The following is a 19,119-nucleotide window of genomic DNA, read 5'->3' as shown; positions in this document are numbered from 1 at the left end:
TCGCTCATTCACACCTAGGGACAATTTGGGACGGCCAATTAACCTGAAATGCATTTTTTTGGAATGTGGGAGGAAACCGGAGTGCCCGGTGGAAACCCACGCAAGCACGGGGAGAACATGCAAACTCCACACAGGAAGTTCGATCACATGACCTCAGAACTGTGTCGCACACGGGCTAACCACTGCGCCGCCATGATGCCCTGGGTAAGGAAGATTTTGTTTAATTTGCAAATTATAATCATAATAAACAAAAATATTAGACACTCTAAACCAGGGGTCTCAAATTCAAGTTATTTCTGTCCATCAAAACAAAGCAAGCAATGATAGAATTATGGTTGAAAACACACTCTGCCGTGCAGGAAGAGTTCAGAGACCGCAAGCAGAAGGATGCAGCCATTATTCCATTAGCCCATATTAAAGACATTTTGGAAAATAATTTGTGGATAGGAATCACCCAGAAAAGGTTTTGACTGGTCGGGCCATCGCTCATTATCATGTCTGCCTCATACATTTCTGACGGATTGTGCAAAGCAGACGTCATTGAATCAGTTTTTCAAGGAACGCCTAAAGAAAAACACAGCTGAGGACCATATGTATATTTATAAATTGATGTATGTTGTCTATGCAGAGTTCTTGTGATTCAGGAATATACAAATTAACATGACCTGACTTGACTTGGGGGGCACTGGAGCTTGGGTTTGGGTGAGGTTGGGCCGAATCAGGTTTCCACAAAAAAGTTAAAAAGATGAAGATTAAAAAAAATTACTTTCTCAATTTTTTTTACACAAAATAAGATCTAAAATGAAAAAGAAGTGAATATAATATGAAAAAATGTATCTGTAATAAATTAGTCCATAGTCTTCTAGGGCTTCATTCATTGTATCATATTATTGTGCATTTTTTAATTACTCATTAGTTGAGATATTTCCATTTATTTCACATAACACGAGCCCCACCTAGAGAAAGATGCCATCTTGCTGCTACAGATACCCAAACAAGACAAAACTTTGCAAAAGGCTGTACAAATTTGTTTTGAAGAAAACAGTTTGCCTTTTGAGTCCCCATTGTTTGTATTTTTGTGATTTTTAGCACTCGTTTTTGGTTGCACATCAGAAAGTAGCGACATCTGAGGTTGAATAATACACACTGTCCTTTTCATCCAGGGGGAGGGACATAAATTATTATCCTGAGTGTTGCAATTGGCCCCCAGTTTAAGAGATGTGCTCTAAACTAAGGTTAGAAATTTGTCGAGGCCTCAGCAGTTATGAAACTATTTTTTTTCAAAATAGATTCAGGGTGTGTGTGTGTGTATTTAATGCTAACCCAATATTCAGAGTCAGGGGCCGGATTGGGTTGAAACATTTGGCTAAGGAACCAATTCTGGATATATCTCCATTTTTTTTCATGCACTGATGAATATAAAAGCAGACATCTACATTTTATATTTGTTTATATTTGTGATTAAATAGATTTGTTTTATAACATTGGTTTTGAAACGCTTACAATTAAAGTACTGGGTAATGTAATATACTGGGTCCCTGTTTTAAAAACTAAATTTGACATTTTTTAAATAGTATTACTGTAGTTGTGTTTTATTTTCGTATGTTTGCAGTATTTCTGCAGTGGAATTTTTGTAGTATTTCTGCAGTAGTATTTTTGTAGTACTACTCTAGTTTCATTTTTGTAGTATGTTTCTAGTATTTCTGCACTAGTATTTCTGTAGTTTATCCATAGTAGTAATTTTGTAGTATTTCTGTAGGTTTTTTTTGTAGTGTTTCTGTAGTATATTTGTAGTGTTACTGTAGTTTCATTTTTGTAGTTTTTTCTGCAATAGATTTTTTTGTGGTTTATCCATAGTAGTATTTTTGTAGTAGTTCAGCAGTCAGATTTTTGTGGTGTTACTGTTTGATTTTTGTAGTATTTTTGCAATAGTTCTGCAGTCAGATTTTTGTAGTATTTCTGCAATAGTATTTTTTGTAGTTTACCCATAGTAGTATTTTTGTAGTATTTCTGTAGTTTATTTTTTGTAGTATGTCTGTAGTATTTTTTGTGTTACTATTGTTTGATTTTTGTAGTATTGTTTTAGTATTACTGTAGTTTAATTTCCGTAGTATTTTGTAGTACTTCTGTAGAAGTATTTTTGTATTTTATCCATAGTAGTATTTTTGTAGTATTTCTGTAGTTAATTTTTGTAAGATTTTTGTAGTATATTTGTAGTGTTACTGTTGTTTGATTTTTGTAGTATTTTTGTACTATTACTCTAGTTTCATTTTCATAGTATTTTTGTATTATTTCTGCAGAAGTATTTTTGTAGTTTATCCATAATAGTATTTTTGTAGGATTACTGTAGTTGAATTTTTGTAGTATTTCTGTAGTATTTTTTCAGTGTTACTGCTGTTTGATTTTTGTAGTATTTCTGCAGATGAAACTTTCTAGTAATTTTGTAGAATTACTGTTGTTTGTTTTCTGTTGTATTTTGGTAGTATTACTTTTGTTTAATTTTTTTAATTGTTTTGGAGTATTTCTACAGTATTTTTTTCACCATAGTGGTATTTTCATAGTATTTATGCATTCATGTAGTCTTTCATTGTATATCCATAATAGAAATTGATGGTATATTTGTAGAATTTTTGTATTTCTGTAGTATTCTGTAATATATCCATAAAAATAAGAATTGCATATTTGTAGTATATTAAAGTTGTTTAGTAGTATAGAAAAATATTTAATTTCCTGTGTTTTGGTTCGGAGCCTTTGCTCTGAAAACGTCTATTAGTGATTCCAGAGCCAAGAAGAGATCTGTAGGTTTGAGAGCGTTCTCCATTCGGGCCCCAATGCTGTGGAATGCTGTGCCCCCTGAGATTCAATCTGCAACCCCAGTGGAACTGTTTAAATTTAGGCTTAAAACACACTTCTATTCCCTAGCTAATAAATGACCTATATTTCCTGTTGACTATATCTGTGTATTATTTGTTATTGCAACATCCATTGCAGCCTGGTCATCCTGGAAGAGGGATGACCTCATGTGCGTGTAGTGTTTCTAAAGTAGATTTGTTGGTTGATGTTTACTGCAAGTTTTCTATTTTCCCGAAACAAAACTAACAAGGTAATGCCAATCCCAATATTTTAAAAAAGCATAAACTCAATTGTTTTGGAGCCGTTTATTGTGACATGAGTCATGTCCATTTTGCACAATCCTGGATTTTCATCATATAAAGGAGACGGTGAAATTGGACAGTGGCGATTGAAGTGCTGACTCAGCTGGAAGAAGCCAGCAGGGCAAGATCACAGCTGGGGAAAAACTGTAGTCGACAGCCGAAGATCTACATAGGATAGCGCACATTAATCGTTTACACATTGTAGAAGAGAGCGTATAAAATACAACCGTACAATAAAGTACCTAGTAACACTTATTTGCTGGTCTTTGTTTTCCAGTGTCGTGGAAGACGGAAGTTGCACTTCTCCATAAACGGCGGGCTTCACTGCTAAAAACACAACATGGAACAATTAAAGCATCAATGATATTGACCAAGAAAACGGGGAAAATCACACAAGAACAGTCATTCGGAGGGTTGGTGAATTCTTTTAATGTGTCGACACGCGAAACATCCCCGGTTCGAGACCAGGTGTTGGCGCCACTAGGCTGTATTTGCCCAAGAAACACCACAGGAACTGCGGCCCCTAGGACCCTTGTGGTTAAGGGATCCATCCATCCAACCAACCACAGAATAAACAAAATTCAATTCAAAGTGTTGTAGGGATTTTTCTAGCTTTAGTTTTTTTTTAGGATTGAAACAAATTATTCTTTACTGCAGTCAGTAAACAAATTTGCCTCTAAATGTTGCTTGTGCTCCAACATAAATCTTTTTTTTTTATCTGAAGGATGTTGGAATTTCCTACACTGATAAAGTTCTTTTGAGTTCTGATATGAATTACTAATCCCAAAAAAATGGATTCAGTGAACCAGGTCAATTAAAACAGCATACATACAGTAAATTATTAACACGGAGAATTAATCATAGGGAAATAAAAGGGGAGTTTTTGACTGCTGAAAGTTACTAGCACAAATAAAAAAGTTTTCCGCTATGATGCTGGTCGATTTGGGGAGATTCCCTTTCAAAGAAAAAAACCCCAAGAACTAGCAAACATGGTGTTACATTTAGAACAGTCCCCTTACTTGTTACGGAAAGATTTGGTCTCGTGCTCCTTACGGTCACAACATACGGCACACATATTTCTCAAGGCCACAGTGCAGGCCCTCACGACTGTATCAAGTGGTTGACTTGCTTTGGATCAAGGAGAAAAAGAGGGCGATCTATCAACCAGCTCCTCTTTATATATGGACCAGGGACGCTTGACCAGGTCATGCCTCTTTAGGCGTGGTCATAGACATCTGAGACCACCATAATTTGGATTACGGTGATTGAAGTAGTTTGCGTTATATTCTGTACTTGAGAATGCCCCGCCAATTGACATAATTACGTACGGTGAGAACATTATTTTAGCAATACATAGCCTTGGATGTTTTAATTACATTCAAACTTCATGTTATCATATCTCACTATGGTACCTGGTGAAATGGTACGTTGGGGTATTGTTCAAAAGGGGATGCAGTCGTTCCATCCATTCCAGAGTTCTGAGTTACTTGGAAGTCAATTTTGTGCTGGGCTTATTTGCTCTACAGTGATTATAGTCATATGCACAGTAAAGAACCATGATTCCCTGCAAAATGAAATTCTTACTTTGCTGTCCACACAGTTGCCAGCGTAATAAATCTAAGAAACGATATACATGTATACATAAAAGAATATTACGAATATTAAAAGGTAAAAATACAAGATTAACTCAAGATGAGTTAAGGCAATAAGATTAAAATAAGATAAAACACAGTTGAACGTGACTGTAGTGCAAGAATAGTCCAAGTATGGCAAAGAACTCACCTAAAATTCCTCGAGCATTATCATCTGAAGAATGATGTTTTAAAACCGGCCAAAGGAATTCTTCTCCGGTCGTTCCGTGAAGCAATACGATCAGGCGCGTTTCTCCAATAGTGATGTCTACTTCCACGTCCCGTTTGATTATTGTCGCACTAAAAAATGCATACACAGTATTTCTACAATCCTTGGATGCAAACAAAATAAAAAATGACAATAATTATAATATCAATATTGTATTGATCACCTTTTCAGATGCAATAAATTGTAACTGATCAGCTTAACTGATCAGTTACAATTTAGGTACAATAAGTCTTGAGTAAGAAAGTAACCAGTGTTTTGTTTGTCAAAATAACAAAATTATATCAAAAACAAAATAAAATTAAAAAAAACACGTGTTTCTGAAAAATGTATGGAAAAATCAAAACAACAAATTATTGGACCCGTGAAAACTAAATAGATTGTCAAAACCAGATCAGAGACAGGACCCACTCGCGTAACGTTTCTCACAGTTTTATTGGGAAGAAGGGAAAGGAGTGCACACACGATCTGGTGATCGTTGGTCACGGGGAGCAGGTCGCTCTGAACGCGGAAGTGGCACTTTCGTGGCGAGCGATGGCGGTGTCGGGGGCGGAAAAAACGGGTCAGTAGCCGGGATAGAAGAGCAGAAACGTGATCAGAAACAAGTCGAAAGTCAGGGCAGGAGAGTAGAGGTGGTCTAGATCAAAAACGAATCGTTATTCGGGACGGGAGAACAGACGTGGTCGAGATCAAAACAGGTCGTAATTCGGGAAGGGAGAGAAGAAGTGATATAGATCAAAACAGATCGTAACGGGAAACAAACAGGAGCAAAAAACAGGACAGGCGAAAAAGGGGCTTGCCGTGTGAAAACAGATTCGCAGACAAAGGGACTGACAAGACAGAGTTTAAATACTGTCAGGGAGCCAATCCGTCAACAAGCTGCAGCTGGCGCCACACGGGCGGGGCCAATTGGGCGCTATGGCAACTATGACATAGGTATGTGAGAAGTTTTGTTTGTATTGAAAAGAAAAACAGTGGAAATAAAGAGAAAAATGTATCTATGAATGAATTTTATTATCAATTCATTAACAGAAAAAAATGTCATTGTAGAGCGTTTGTATTAATGGATAAATACTAAATTGTATGAGTATAAATATGGTTTCACTGTTTACCTATATGTATCGTCATATCGTCTTTTATTCAGTAATTAATTCATTTCCACACATTTATTTAATGGTACACTGGATGACTGGTTAGCACGTGCCATTTTCTCAACCTAAGAGTATTTAAAAAAATACACTTTTATATGATATTTCATGTAAATGCTTATTTATTAAATCAATATCACTTCTTTTTATAAGGGCCTTTTTTCTACCTCTCAAGGCGCTAAATAATACACAATGTCCCTTTAGAAAGGGACATACATTTATTACATTGCTATAATTGTTTGATTAATCGGTTTATTTAGAGATTAAAAAAAAGAAATATATCATACACATTTGCTTAATCGTGAATGCATATCATCGCTGCTATTCCAAAAAGACTTATTTCTTGTAATATTGCTGTGGGAGTATTATTGCTCTATTTCTATAGTATTTGCATCCAAAAACACAGTTGTATTATCCCTTCATTCATTTATCTGGACCGCTTATCCTCAGTAGGGTTGCGGGAGTCCATCCCAGCCATCTCCGGACAGTGGGCAGGGGACACCCTGAACCGGTTACCAGTCAGTCACAAGGCACACAGAGACAGACAACTCACTCGCTCATTCACACCTAGGGACACATCTAACATGCATGTTTTTGGAATGGGGGAGGAAACCGGAGTGCCCGGAGGAAACCCACACAAGCACTGGGAGAACATGCAAACTCTACACAGGAAGGTTTATTACCATGACCTCAGAACTGTGCCGCGGACGCGCTAAACACTCAGCGCCGTGTTGCCCTATAACCGTCCAACTCACCTGACATGCATGTTTTTGCAATGTAGGAGGAAACCCACGCAAGCACGGGGAGAACATGCAAACTCCACACAGGAAGGTGTGATCTCATGACCTCAAAAAATTTGCCTCAAACGCGCCAACCACTCATCCGCCATGCTGCCTAGTTGTATTGGTAGTTATTTTATTTACTGTTGTTGTCCCCAATAAACAGGTAAGGGCCTTGCATGGCTGACGCCGCTATCCGTGAATGAGTCTGTGTGAATGAATGAGTGTGAAGCACATTGTAAAGCGCTTTGGGAAGTCTTCAGTGACTTGAAAAGCGCTATATAAACACCATTCAGCATCTCCATTTGGGGAGGGGGCATTTTTTAAATATTTTACCATTTAAAAATATTTTACCAGAATATATATATATATATATATATATATATATATATATTCTTTAAAGAAATTAATGAAAAATACAAATAGGGCTTTATTATATTTTTCTCGCGCGTATCGCCGAGGTATCAGATTCGGGATTTTATCGGTAGACTTAAAAAATAAAAAAACAATGATTTTGTTCTTCCTAAATCTGCTACATTTACCAAGAGCTAACTGCGAAAGTCACCTTTGAACAGCCAAGTTCTGGTGTCCCGTCCGCCACTGGAACCTATGCACGGTACTCCCGTCATTGTAGAAGAAACCTCCCAAGTGTACATGAATAAACTCTTTCGATCGCAAGTACACCACGATCTTGTTGAAGCCTTTAGATCCATCCAACGCACCTTTCACATCGAGATCTACAGAATCCAAACAACAAAAGGCACACAAAAAAGAAATAGATAGAATTCAAATAGATGTTTCTCAACTGGTGGGTCGTGACCCAAAAGTGGTTTACAGACCCGTTTTCAGAGGGGTCGCGAGCCTTCTCCTTGACAAACAATTGCTTCGAAAAGAAAACAAGAACTTGAGGATAATTACACTCCTTAACAGAAGATGGCGATAATGTCCTACAATTATGAGATACCGCCCGACATTTCACACTTCAGAAAATGATCGGTAAAAAAAAGATTATCGTACGTAGTCAGGTGGCATGTTCTTCAGAAACATATTCATTGTTTATAAATTGTAAATCGTAAATTGACTATTGTGCCTCAAGATGGTATGTTGGGTGGTTTGTGAGTTGCACCTGGCTTTAGTGACCTCCAGGGGACATATTTGAAACTGCAGCTCATTGTGGCTCATACATATATTTTACTAAAAAGTCTTTTTTATCACAAGGAGTCAATAAATAATTCACACTGTCCCTGGGGATATTATTACTTCAAGTCACTCTGTTATCGCTGGTCATTTGTTCTTTTGCTCTCTTTGGTTTAAATGGCGAAATATTTTCTTTGTGAGGTCGAATTTTTTTCCTAATATGGGTCACGGCTTTTAATAAGAGTGGGATGAAGTCGGACCAGTCGAGAACCACTGGTTTAAATGGTCACACTTATTCAAAGATCCGTTCACGTCATGCATGCTTCGTATTAGGGCTGCACGATTAACCGAAATCGAATCGATATCGCGATTTGACGTCGTGTGATAGTGTAACCGCAGAACACTGCGTTTTTTTTAAAGGATTCATATTCCAGTTTGTTATTTGAGTGATATGTCAGGTTTCTGCCGGCCAATCAAAAGCACGGATGGATGCCATAACAAACACCATAGATCGTAGCTTTAGTGGCCCATTACATTGAAAATTAATTAATTAATTAAATCAGACTCCGAAGTAAGTCAGAAAAGCGCAAAGAAAAGCTGATCACCAGCAGGTGCTCCCTGGATTACTATCGTGTCCAGGAATGGACTGTGGCGACGTCAGAAGGATAGGTAACGACTAGGCTAACAACTCTTAAGCAACCGTTGCAGAACGTGGCTAGTCACCAACGCCTGGATTCATTATCCATAAAACAGACGACTTGGAGCTACTACTTGGGGAAAACCACTACATTTGTGACTGTTGTTTTTCAATCATCACAAAGACCTTGCAGAAGACGCGGCTACCCGATGCAAGCGTGTAGCTTGCCAGCCTCTATCTAAATTGTTCTCTTACACTGAAAGGAATAGCTCTCTAATTTATTTGTCCTTGTGTATAATCAAAATAAAGACCATTTGTACAACTTTTAAGCCACCACTGCAGAACATGGCAAGTCACCAACACCAGATCCATTACCCATGAAACTGACGATTTGGAGCCAATAACCAGGTAAAACGGCTACATTTGTAAATTGTATTTTAATGAGTCCTTGCAAAAGTCGTGGTCGCTGTTTTTATTTGTAGATCTAGTTATTTTGTTACAGTTGGATACTCTCTGTCTCTTAGTACATCATCTTAATTTATGTTTGCATGTCACTATGTTTATGTTCACCCAAAAAACAAAAACCTAGCACAAAATGAAGTTCTTTCTAAAATGGAAAATCTCATGGAAATAGCAATTTAAGTCTGAAAAATCGCATTTAGGTTTTTTTCCCCGAAATCGTGCAGCCATATTCTGTTTTGACAATGAAGATATCCACATGAGCAACTGACCTAGACTGGGGAGGAGAAGGAGTTGAAGTTGACTACTGGAAGGAATATCAAAACACAGAGGAAGTGATTGACTCTCCGCCTGAAGCAAAAACCGAATGGGAGGTTCCACCACAGCTGTAGAGGTGAAAAACAAGAACAATGTGCAAACATAATACTAAGTGACTCGATTGGTTTGTACTCTTACCAGGACGCGATGACTCCACGACGGGTCGATGGGGAGGTTCCACCACAGCTGTAGAGGTGAAAAACAAGAACAATGTGCAAACATAACACTAAGTGACCCGATTGGTTCGTACTCTTACCAGGACTGAACGTGTCCACGACGTGTACATTCCCTGCAAATATAAACAAAGGAGATCTTTTCCACGCTTATTTAACTCGATATTGATTATCCGACTGGGTTTCAGTTTGCCGACAGATACACACTTTGAATTAGCTTTATGATCTTTGCTAAGCAGCGCTAATGTTAGCTTAAATACCAGCTCAGTAGCCTAGATGGTAAGGCGCCCGCTTTGAGACTGGGAGGTCGCTGGTTCGCGCCTCGGCCGAGTCATACCTAAGACTTATAACATTGGTAAAATGGCGGCGTCCTCTGTTGGCTGCGGCTGCATCGGCTCGCTACAACGAGTCAGGTGTATCGAAATTTCGTTCTTACAAAGAATGACAATACAAAGGAAATTATTATTATTATTATTATTATTAAAATGTTATTTGCCGATTCGCAGATGCTACTTGCTAATGCTATTGTTCTCAATGGTTGTTGGCGCAAATGTTTAAGCTAACCGCTAATATTGGTGACTGTTGAAAATTATAAAACATTTCCCCCACCGCCGTAGTACAAAACAAAGGGCCAAAGCAAAGGGCCAAAGCCAAGGAAACTTATGAGGGCCAAACTAGCAGTGGTGGGCTGTCAGGGCCTGCAACGCCTTCTCTGAGAACCTGAAATGAAGTCTGAATCAACTGATGTTAAGTATATATTTACCATAAATAATCAGTTGTCCTGAGGCATAACATAAGTGTCGATAAGGCTGTTGCTTAAACCTCAGATTTTGAGTTTGCGACACCGTCGCCTTGACTATGATTTGGCTGGGATGGCTAGGGGGCAGTAATGACAATTTTACTTAAAGGTGAAGAAAAACCTCCCTGTGTCCACTGTTGAATCCAAATTGGTATTTTCAGCCCTAAATGGAATAAAACTGTATGCCGGAAATACGACAGGACACGCTAGACTCTCAGGATTAGCATTAATGGCGATAGAAAAGAACTTCTTGATAGAACTGAAACGCACAGAGAATCTGTTTGGCAGAGTAATTAAAATCTTCTTTAGGAAAAAAAAGGAGGTTGGGTTTTGTGCACAAATATAAATAAATTTTGGATACATCTCCACACAATAGTGCAATTTTATAAGAATATTTTTGTGTCACCACTGTGGCTGCAGTAAATGTTTTATTAAGGGTTTGATTAATTCAAACGTAACACTAATGAAGGCCTAGGTGTGAAATACACGCCCCACCACTGAAACTTGTCACAGTAATCCCAAGCTATGAATTCTGATTGGCTAAACAGTCATCAAGAGAGTAGTCACAGTATTAGAATAAAATATTTACAGGTATAGTAAACGGTTTGTTCACCTTGTGTCAAAATGCAATCATGTGTGTGGTAAAGAATGATGGTGTTTAATCACAACGTATGCACAGAGTCACAAAAGAATGGTCAAAAACTACATTAAAACTGTCTGAACAAAAAACAAACCTCAGAAAGCAGGATGAAAACAAACCATAGAAAGCAGGATGACCTGAAAAAAGGTGATGTTGGAAAACGAAGGTGGAAAGGAAAATCACCCGACACCGAGTGCTGTCCAAAATTTTCTTATGACGGGTGAGGCTAATTTGCGACAAGTGTGGGGCGATTGGACAACCTTGTCCTAATTACAAGCCGGTATGACTATTATTCTCCCAACCGAAACGAGTACGACCATTAAACAATCATCATATGACTTTTGATTACCAATCATCAAACAAGGTGACCTAATTCTTCTTACTTGTCATGGTAAAGTCTGCTTCAATGTCGGGCAAGGGTGCTGGCCTCAATGGCTGGGAGGCTGGAAATCGATAAACAAAATATGTCACAATTTGTTATTGATGCTGGAAACCGCATACCTGTCAACCTGTACGTTTTTGCCGTACAAAGTACGTTTATTATGCATTTTAAGATGTGTACGACGTACAAGAAAATCTGTACGGAAAAACGTAAATTTGTCAATTATGGGTAACATCCGGTATACAACGAATATCACAAAACGGTCGTAGGTGTAATTTTTTAGTTTCTTAATATTTGGAATCAACATCTGGAAACTGCAGTTTGTATTTCGTTGGGTTGTGTGATATTAAAATTGGTTTGATGATCTGAATCTTTTGCGAGTGACTAATATGCAAAACAAACACAGAATTCAGGAAGGGGGGAAATTATTTTTTTTACGGCACTGTATAATCGTGAAAGTATGCATGGAGGGACTGACAATATAGAAGAGAGGAAACTCAAGGATCAAGTGGGCATGAAAAAAAGAGAGAATGAAAATCTACTGCTCGTGCAGTTTACAATCTTTGTTATTTATCCTACATATTCCGTCTTGCTGTGAGTAAATAGTTGCCGCATTGTGTTTTTTAGGGGCCGGTCACACAGACATTTGCGGCTGAATCACGGCTAAAATTTTGCGTTTTTTTTTAGCCCGTGGTTGCCCGCGATGGAAAATGCGCAAAATTGGCCAACCCGCTGTTCATCGGTGGTATGCCCGCAAAACACGCCGGCGACTGTTCCGCTTCCTCATCGTGTCATTTCTGCGTCATTTTCTCGTGTGGACCACGGGTATAAAAGCTCCCGAGCCAGTGTTGTGCCCAAATCCGACTCCTACGCAACACATCCACCCCACCCCCCACCCCCTCGCGTGAACGCGCATTCTGCTGCGATCGCTTTTGTGGGAAGCGTACATTGACATTGGTGACTTTTGCAATTTGTAGAATATGATCGCGCTTTATTGTTTAAATAAACGCGTTATATAGACTAGGATCTCCCAATTGTTATAATTAGCTTGCTTTATAGTTTTAATAAGCGTTTTATATAGAATACAATCGCTTTCGTTGGAAGCGCAGCAGAATGCGCGTTCACGCGAGTGGGGGAGGATTTACCGTTCGATTACGTTCACAACAAAAACAAAGACGGAATGGTTTAAGTTGTATTACATTTCCAACTGAGGACTAAGGGGCCGGTCACACAGCCGTTTGCGGCTAAATCACGGCTAAAATTTTGCAGTTTTTTTTTTACCGTGGTTGCCCGCGATGGAAAATGCGCAAAATTGGCCAACCCGCTGTTCATCGGTGGTATGCCCGCAAAACAGACGCCGGCGACTGTTCCGCTTCCTCATCGCGTCATTTCTGCGTCATTTTCTCGTGTGGACCACGGGTATAAAAGCTCCCGAGCCGGTGTTGTGCCCAAATCCGACTCCTACGCAACACCCCCACCCCCTCACGTGAACGCGCATTCTGCTGCAATCGCTTTTGACTTTTTCATCCGCGTTAACAAACGCATTTTGTAGAATACGATCGCACTTTATTGTTTAAATAAACGCGTTATATAGACTAGGATCTCCCAATTGTTATAATTAGCTCGCTTTATTGTTTTAATAAGCGTTTTATATAGAATACGATCGCTTTGTTGGAAGCGCAGCAGAATGCGCGTTCACGCGAGGGGGGGGGATTTACCGTTCGATTACGTTCACAACAAAAACAAAGACGGAATGGTTTAAGTTGTATTACATTCCTAACAGATGCAAGACGAAGTGGTTTTGGTTATATGTTCGCCATTACATTCCCTAAAAGTGAAATAAAACAAGGTAAAAGTGGTTGTAGTAGCGAGGGGATGCAAATCTCGGCACCGGGCTGTAGAAATCATAACCGCACAAGACACAATCCCATGAAGATCAAGATTTCAAGCTATGGCATCATTTTTATTTTATTATCTTGAAAAGAAATGTCAAGAAATAAAAATGGATTAAGACGAGGTCACTACGCTGACGGGGATCCATGTTCACCCCCTTGACGTCTCGAGCACAACTGACGTGTGCTCGGCATTCGCGCTGTTTATACGCGGAGAAAGGCGTTTGACCGTCACACGCGTAACACGCTAATTTCACGTAATAACACCGCGATACAGGCGCAGAACATGCTATTACCATGCTCCACCCACGATTACCCGCTGAAATTTCCCGTCCTACCCATGTGTAACCACGCCCTGGCCGCGGCCAGAGCACGTCGTTCCGCGTCATTACCTCGTGTTGACCACATGTGCGGCACGCGGTTCAACACGTGCTCAAACTTTTGAGCAGCTCAAAAGTTTTGAGCGCGGCCAACCACGTGAAAATTTCCGACCACGAGTAAAGCACTGCTCTATCTCGTCTATATGGCGGTCTCAAAACGTCCAACAGCGCCCAACAGCATCTGCTTCACGGTTGAAATTTCTGGCCGTGATTCGGCCTCGTTACGCTCGTGAAAGGTTGTGTACCCGCGCTCTGAAGAATTGAGCAGCGCAAAACTCTTTCGCGCTGCCACCGGCGCGCGAATTTCCGACCTCGTGTTAAGCACCGCTGTATCTCGTCTGAATGGCGATCTCAATGCGTCCAATAGCGTCCACCTCAAAGGCAGAAATTTCTGGCCGTGATTCAGCCGCAAATGTCTGTGTGACCGGCCCCTAAGGTTTAGTATCGATCAATAGGAGGAATTGCATTCAGTAAAAAGGGGAGCACTAAGCCAAGGTAGATTGGTATGTGTAATTATTCTATTCATGATTTTTTAAGAACATTCTACTTTACAAAAAGTGTATATTCAACTGTCTGAACGTCCAACTTGCATATGCCTATGTATAATGTCAAGTAATTTAAATTCTCAGAACGTCGTCCCCGCTTGCATCTACATGTACATTTCTAATAAAAAAATTGTATGAACAATATGAATGACCTTCATTTCATGTTGACAATATCTGTGTATTGTTTTTTAATGCTACTTCCACTGCAACATGCTCATCTGTTTTATTTTCTTTATACTTATATAATATAATTATTTTATTTTTCTAATCTTATTGTTTGTTAATGCCAAATCCATTGCAGCCTGGTCATCCTGGTCCCTTCTCAAGGTTTCTTCATTTTCCTCATGTTGAGGTTTTTGAGTTTTTCCTTGACCTCATGTAGGTTTTAGATCAGGGCATGGTGTAATAGTGTGTAGTGTACAATAGTCTGTGCAGCCCTTTGAGACTCCCTGTGATTAAGGGCTACACAAATAAACATGACTTACTTTATAAGACTTAATGCACCAACAAAACAATCAAAAGAGCCAGGATTCCCATCACTGATAAAGCGTCTTGCTAATTTTTTGTCCCCTTTTTCCCCCAAAAATGAGCACACATAACAGTAAATAACAACATATACAGTAGAGAAAATAAGTATTAGAATACCTTGCTATTTCTCCCACTTTGAAATGATGAAGGGGTCTCAATTTTTTTATCAAAGGTGCATGTACACTGTGAGAGAGATAAACTAAAAGGAAAAAATCCAGAAATCACAATTTCTAACAATTTATTTGTGTGATACAGCTGCAAATAAGTATTTGAACACCTGAATTCTGACACTGAAAGACCTGTTAGTTCGCCCATTAGAAGTACACCTGCATTCCACGTATCACCCTGAATCAGGTTCACCTGTCTGAGGTTGTTAAGTGTATAAAGACATCTGGTCACCCCATGCAATCAGTAAGATTAACTTGGCGAAGAACCAAGAGCTGTCCAAAGACACCAGAGACAAAACTGCACACCTCTACAAGGCTGGAAAGGGCTCGGGAGCAATTGCTTGGTTTAAAAAGGTCTACTGTTGGAGCAATCATTAGAAAATGGAAGAAGCTAAATATGACGGTCATTCTCAATCAGAGTGGTCATGATTCCACTAAACGTGTTTGGAGAATTAAGAGTACAATTTGATGAACACTATGCCTACTGTTGGTAGTGGTAGCATCATGCGTTCTGGGTGTTTTTCTGCACATGGGACAGGACGAGTGCACTGCATTAAAGAGAGGATGACTTGGGCCGTGTCTTATGAGCTTTTGGAGAACAACCTCTTTCCCTTAGCAGGAGCATTGAAGATGGGTCTTCCAACATGACAACGACCCGGAGCACACAGCCAGAAAAACCAGGCTCCGTAAGAAGCATATCAAGGTTCTAGCATGGCCCAGCCAGTCTCCAGACCTGAACCCAATCGGAATTCTTTGGAGGGAGCTCAAGCTCCGTGTTTCTCAGCGACAGCCCAGCAACCTGACTGATCTAGAGAAGATCTGTGCGGAGGAGTGGGCCAAAATCCCTCCTGCAGTGTGTGCAAACCTGGTGAATGACTCCTGGAAACGTTTGACCTCTAGAATAGCAACCAAAGGCTACTGTACCAAATATTCACATTCATTTGTTGCAGGTGTTCAAATACTTATTTGCAGCTATATCACACAAATATATCATTAAAAAATCATGCATTGTGATTTCTGGATTTTTCTTTTTACTTTATCTCTCTCACAGTGGACATGCACCTACGATGAAAATTTCAGATCCCTCCATAATTTCTAAGAGGGAGAAATAGCAAAATAGCAGGGTGTTCAAATACTTACTTTCTTTACTGTAAAATATAAAGAGTATGTTTTGAATGTCTTACCATAAACTCCTGGACGAGCTGGCAGAAAAGAGAGACACAAAAATGTTGTTAACTCTTTTACCATTAGTTTTGCTGGAACAAAATCCTACAAAATGTAGCGAGGATTCTCTTTGTTTGATCTTGTCTGTAAAGAAAATGTTTGAAAAGTCATCTAAGTCATACCGGGCATTCCGGGCATTCCGCCGTAACCTGCCGCAAAAAAACAAAAACAATAGATAAATAAATACAGTTTATGTCCTTTGCTAAACAGCAGTCGTAAAACTCTTGAGCTATGTTTGTCATCTTGACGAGAAAATGTTGAAAAAAAAACATGTACGATTTGCTTATGTCTTACCGGGTATCCCGCTGTAACCTGCCGCAAAAAAAAAGCAAAGAAAAGAAAAACAAAAAATTCATTCATTCATTTGCTCCCTGGCAGTCGTGAAAATTCATTTAGGCTCTTTGTGCTTAAAATGTTCATGTCGTTACCAGGATTTGTAGTACTTTTGTTGTATTTTGAAAGTAGATTTTTGTTGTTGTATATCTGTAGTATTTTCATAGTATTTTTTTATTATTACAGTAGTTTTATGATTATAGTATTTTTGTAGGATTACTGTAGTATCATTTTGTATTAGTGTTTTGTACTATCTCTCTTGTATTGTGTAGTATTTCCATATAAGAATGTTTGTTTTATAGCTGTAGTACTTCTGCAGTATTTGTAGTACAGTGTTTCTGTAGTTTTATTTTTGTAGTGTTTTTGTGATATTTCCATGGGAGAATTTTTGTAGTATCGCTATAAGTGTAATTCGGATTATTTCTGTTGTAAACCTCTTGTAGTAGTAGTATTGTAGTAATATTTCTCTGGTCGTTTTTTATATGATAGTATCATATATTATTGTTATTTTAGTATTTCAGTACAAGTATAATTTATGTATTTGGAAAGCAGTATTTTTATAGTGTTTTTGTAGATTTTTTGTCGTATTTCCAGAGTAGTATATTTCTCATATTTCTTTAGTATTTTTGTAATTATACTGTAATTTTCTTTTTGTAGTATTTTTGGAGTAAATATTTCGGTAGAAGTATTTTGTAATATAGTTTTATTGTAGTAGTATTTTGTAGTAATTCCATATTTAAAGAATATCAGAATGAAAGAAAAATAATATATGTGGTCCCTTTTTTGCATCTTTGATATTTAGTGTAGTTATTTTGTAGTATTTTTGTTCTAGTTCTGAGGTAATTTTTATGAAGCATTTCCATAGTAGTATTTTTTAGTATTTTTGTAGCATTTTTGTTGTATAACGAAAGTATATTTTTTGTTGTATTTTTGTAGTATTTTCACAGTATGTTTGTATTATTACAGTAGATTTATGATTATAGTATTTTGTAGGATTACTGTAGTATAATTTTGTTTTAGTATTTCTGTACTATTTCTGTTGTATTTTGTCATATTTCCATATAAGAAAGTTTGTTGTGTAGCTGTAGTACTTCTGTAGTACTTGTAGTACAGTGTTTGTGTTGTTTTGATTTGTAGTATTTTTGTGATATTTCCACAGGGTAATTTTTGTAGTATCGCTATGGGTGTAATTTGTAGTATTTCTGTTGTAGTATTTTTTTGGTAGTAACGTTTCTCTAGTAGGGTTTTCTATTATTCTATTATAGGTTTCTATCTATTTATTATTATATGTATTGGTATTTTTTATTCTTACAGTAGAAGTATAATTGTTGTAATTCCAAAGCAGTACTTAAGTAGTATTTTTGTAGATTTTTTTGTCGTATATCCATAGTAGTATTTTTGTCACATTTCTTTGGGTTTTTTTGTAATACTGTATTACTGTAGTTGTCTTTTTGTAATATTTTGGAGTAAATCATTCTGTAGTAGCATTGTGTGATATAGAATTACTGTAGTAGTATTTTTGTAGTAATTCGATACTATTTTCAGAATGAAAGCAAAATAATATCTGAGGTCCCTTTTTAAGCACTATATTTGATATTTTGTTTTGTAATTATTATGAAGTATTTTTGTTGTATTTCTGTCGAAGTATTTTTGAGTGAACACCCAGTGTCAATGTTGACACTAAAAAAGTTTAACTCTCTTGGGGGCCCCCTAGCGGTTGCGTGGCCCTAAGCAGCCGTTACATTCATTTAACTACAAAAGTAGCGGTAGAAATTTTAAATAACACTTTGAATCGTACTGTAATTAAACTTACCTTTTGAAATACGTGACCCTGCGAGAAAAGGTAGAACACAGAAAGTATATGAAACATGTAAGTACTTTTATTTTGTCTGTTTGTTTTCAGATTTCGTTTTCTTTAAGGCTTAAAACATTGTCTCGTTGATGCTAATCGCTAGCCTGTTTATGAGGATTCCCTTTATGTCTTAGCAATAGGCTAGCAGGGGGCAATGTGTTTAATAAAAATGTAATAAAGGGATATATTTCCCCTTTTATTTTGTGTATTTTTAAAGGGACAGCGTGTAATATTTAGCTCCTAATAGTTGTTACAAGAACTTCATTCATTAATAAAAAGAATATGGAATTAAATAGTAGGTAAAAAATATTACATTAACTATAATATAATTGTGCATTTTTTTATACCTATTGGTCCAGAAATTAGCGTTTATTTGACAGAAGATTAAGCTCGGTCATCTTGCTGCTAACAACAAAAAGAAAAAAAATGTCCCTCTTTTCTTTTTATTGATTTTTTTCTTCCCTCTTTGTTCCTTTCCTCTTTTCTTTCATTTTTCTTTTCCTTCTTCCCTTTTTTCCTCTCCCTCGTTATTATTTTCGTTGTGGTTTCCTTCATTCATGCCTTCTTTTCACTTATTTTTTTTTCTTTCTCTTGTTGCTGTCTTTTGCCCTTTTACACTGCTCTTTTCTTTTTCCTTTTCATTTTCTCCTTCCTATTTTATTTTCCTTTATTCTTTTGTTTATTTCTGCTTTCTTATTGCTTTTCTTTCATTTT

The 19,119-nt window shown here is 37.8% G+C and overlaps 1 protein-coding gene across 2 annotated transcripts in view; it reads right to left on the bottom strand.

The window, feature by feature from the left end:
* Positions 1–3,143: 3,143 nt before the first annotated feature.
* LOC148364134 (inter-alpha-trypsin inhibitor heavy chain H3-like) overlaps positions 3,144–19,119 on the bottom strand; it is a 35,334-nt gene continuing 19,358 nt past the window's right edge. The window contains exons 15-26 of one of the 2 annotated variants that reach the window (XM_088338234.1): positions 18,367–18,384; positions 16,515–16,532; positions 16,343–16,369; positions 16,181–16,198; positions 11,486–11,545; positions 9,747–9,779; positions 9,629–9,676; positions 9,445–9,558; positions 7,505–7,676; positions 4,938–5,086; positions 3,398–3,482; positions 3,144–3,320 (exon numbers count right to left, since the gene is read on the bottom strand). In XM_088338234.1, coding sequence (XP_088194360.1) covers positions 3,206–3,320; positions 3,398–3,482; positions 4,938–5,086; positions 7,505–7,676; positions 9,445–9,558; positions 9,629–9,676; positions 9,747–9,779; positions 11,486–11,545; positions 16,181–16,198; positions 16,343–16,369; positions 16,515–16,532; positions 18,367–18,384 — 857 coding nt within the window. In that variant the 3' untranslated portion in view covers positions 3,144–3,205. The remainder of the gene's footprint in view (positions 3,321–3,397; positions 3,483–4,937; positions 5,087–7,504; positions 7,677–9,444; positions 9,559–9,628; positions 9,677–9,746; positions 9,780–11,485; positions 11,546–16,180; positions 16,199–16,342; positions 16,370–16,514; positions 16,533–18,366; positions 18,385–19,119) is intronic. The other variant, XM_088338235.1, reaches the window with a different exon arrangement.

This window comes from Urocampus carinirostris, chromosome 6 (genome assembly GCF_059441175.1).
Source record: "Urocampus carinirostris isolate Australia breed hairy pipefish chromosome 6, RoL_Ucar_1.0, whole genome shotgun sequence".
Taxonomy (NCBI): Eukaryota; Metazoa; Chordata; class Actinopteri; order Syngnathiformes; family Syngnathidae; genus Urocampus; species Urocampus carinirostris.
This window is presented reverse-complemented; position numbering and strand designations above follow the sequence as displayed.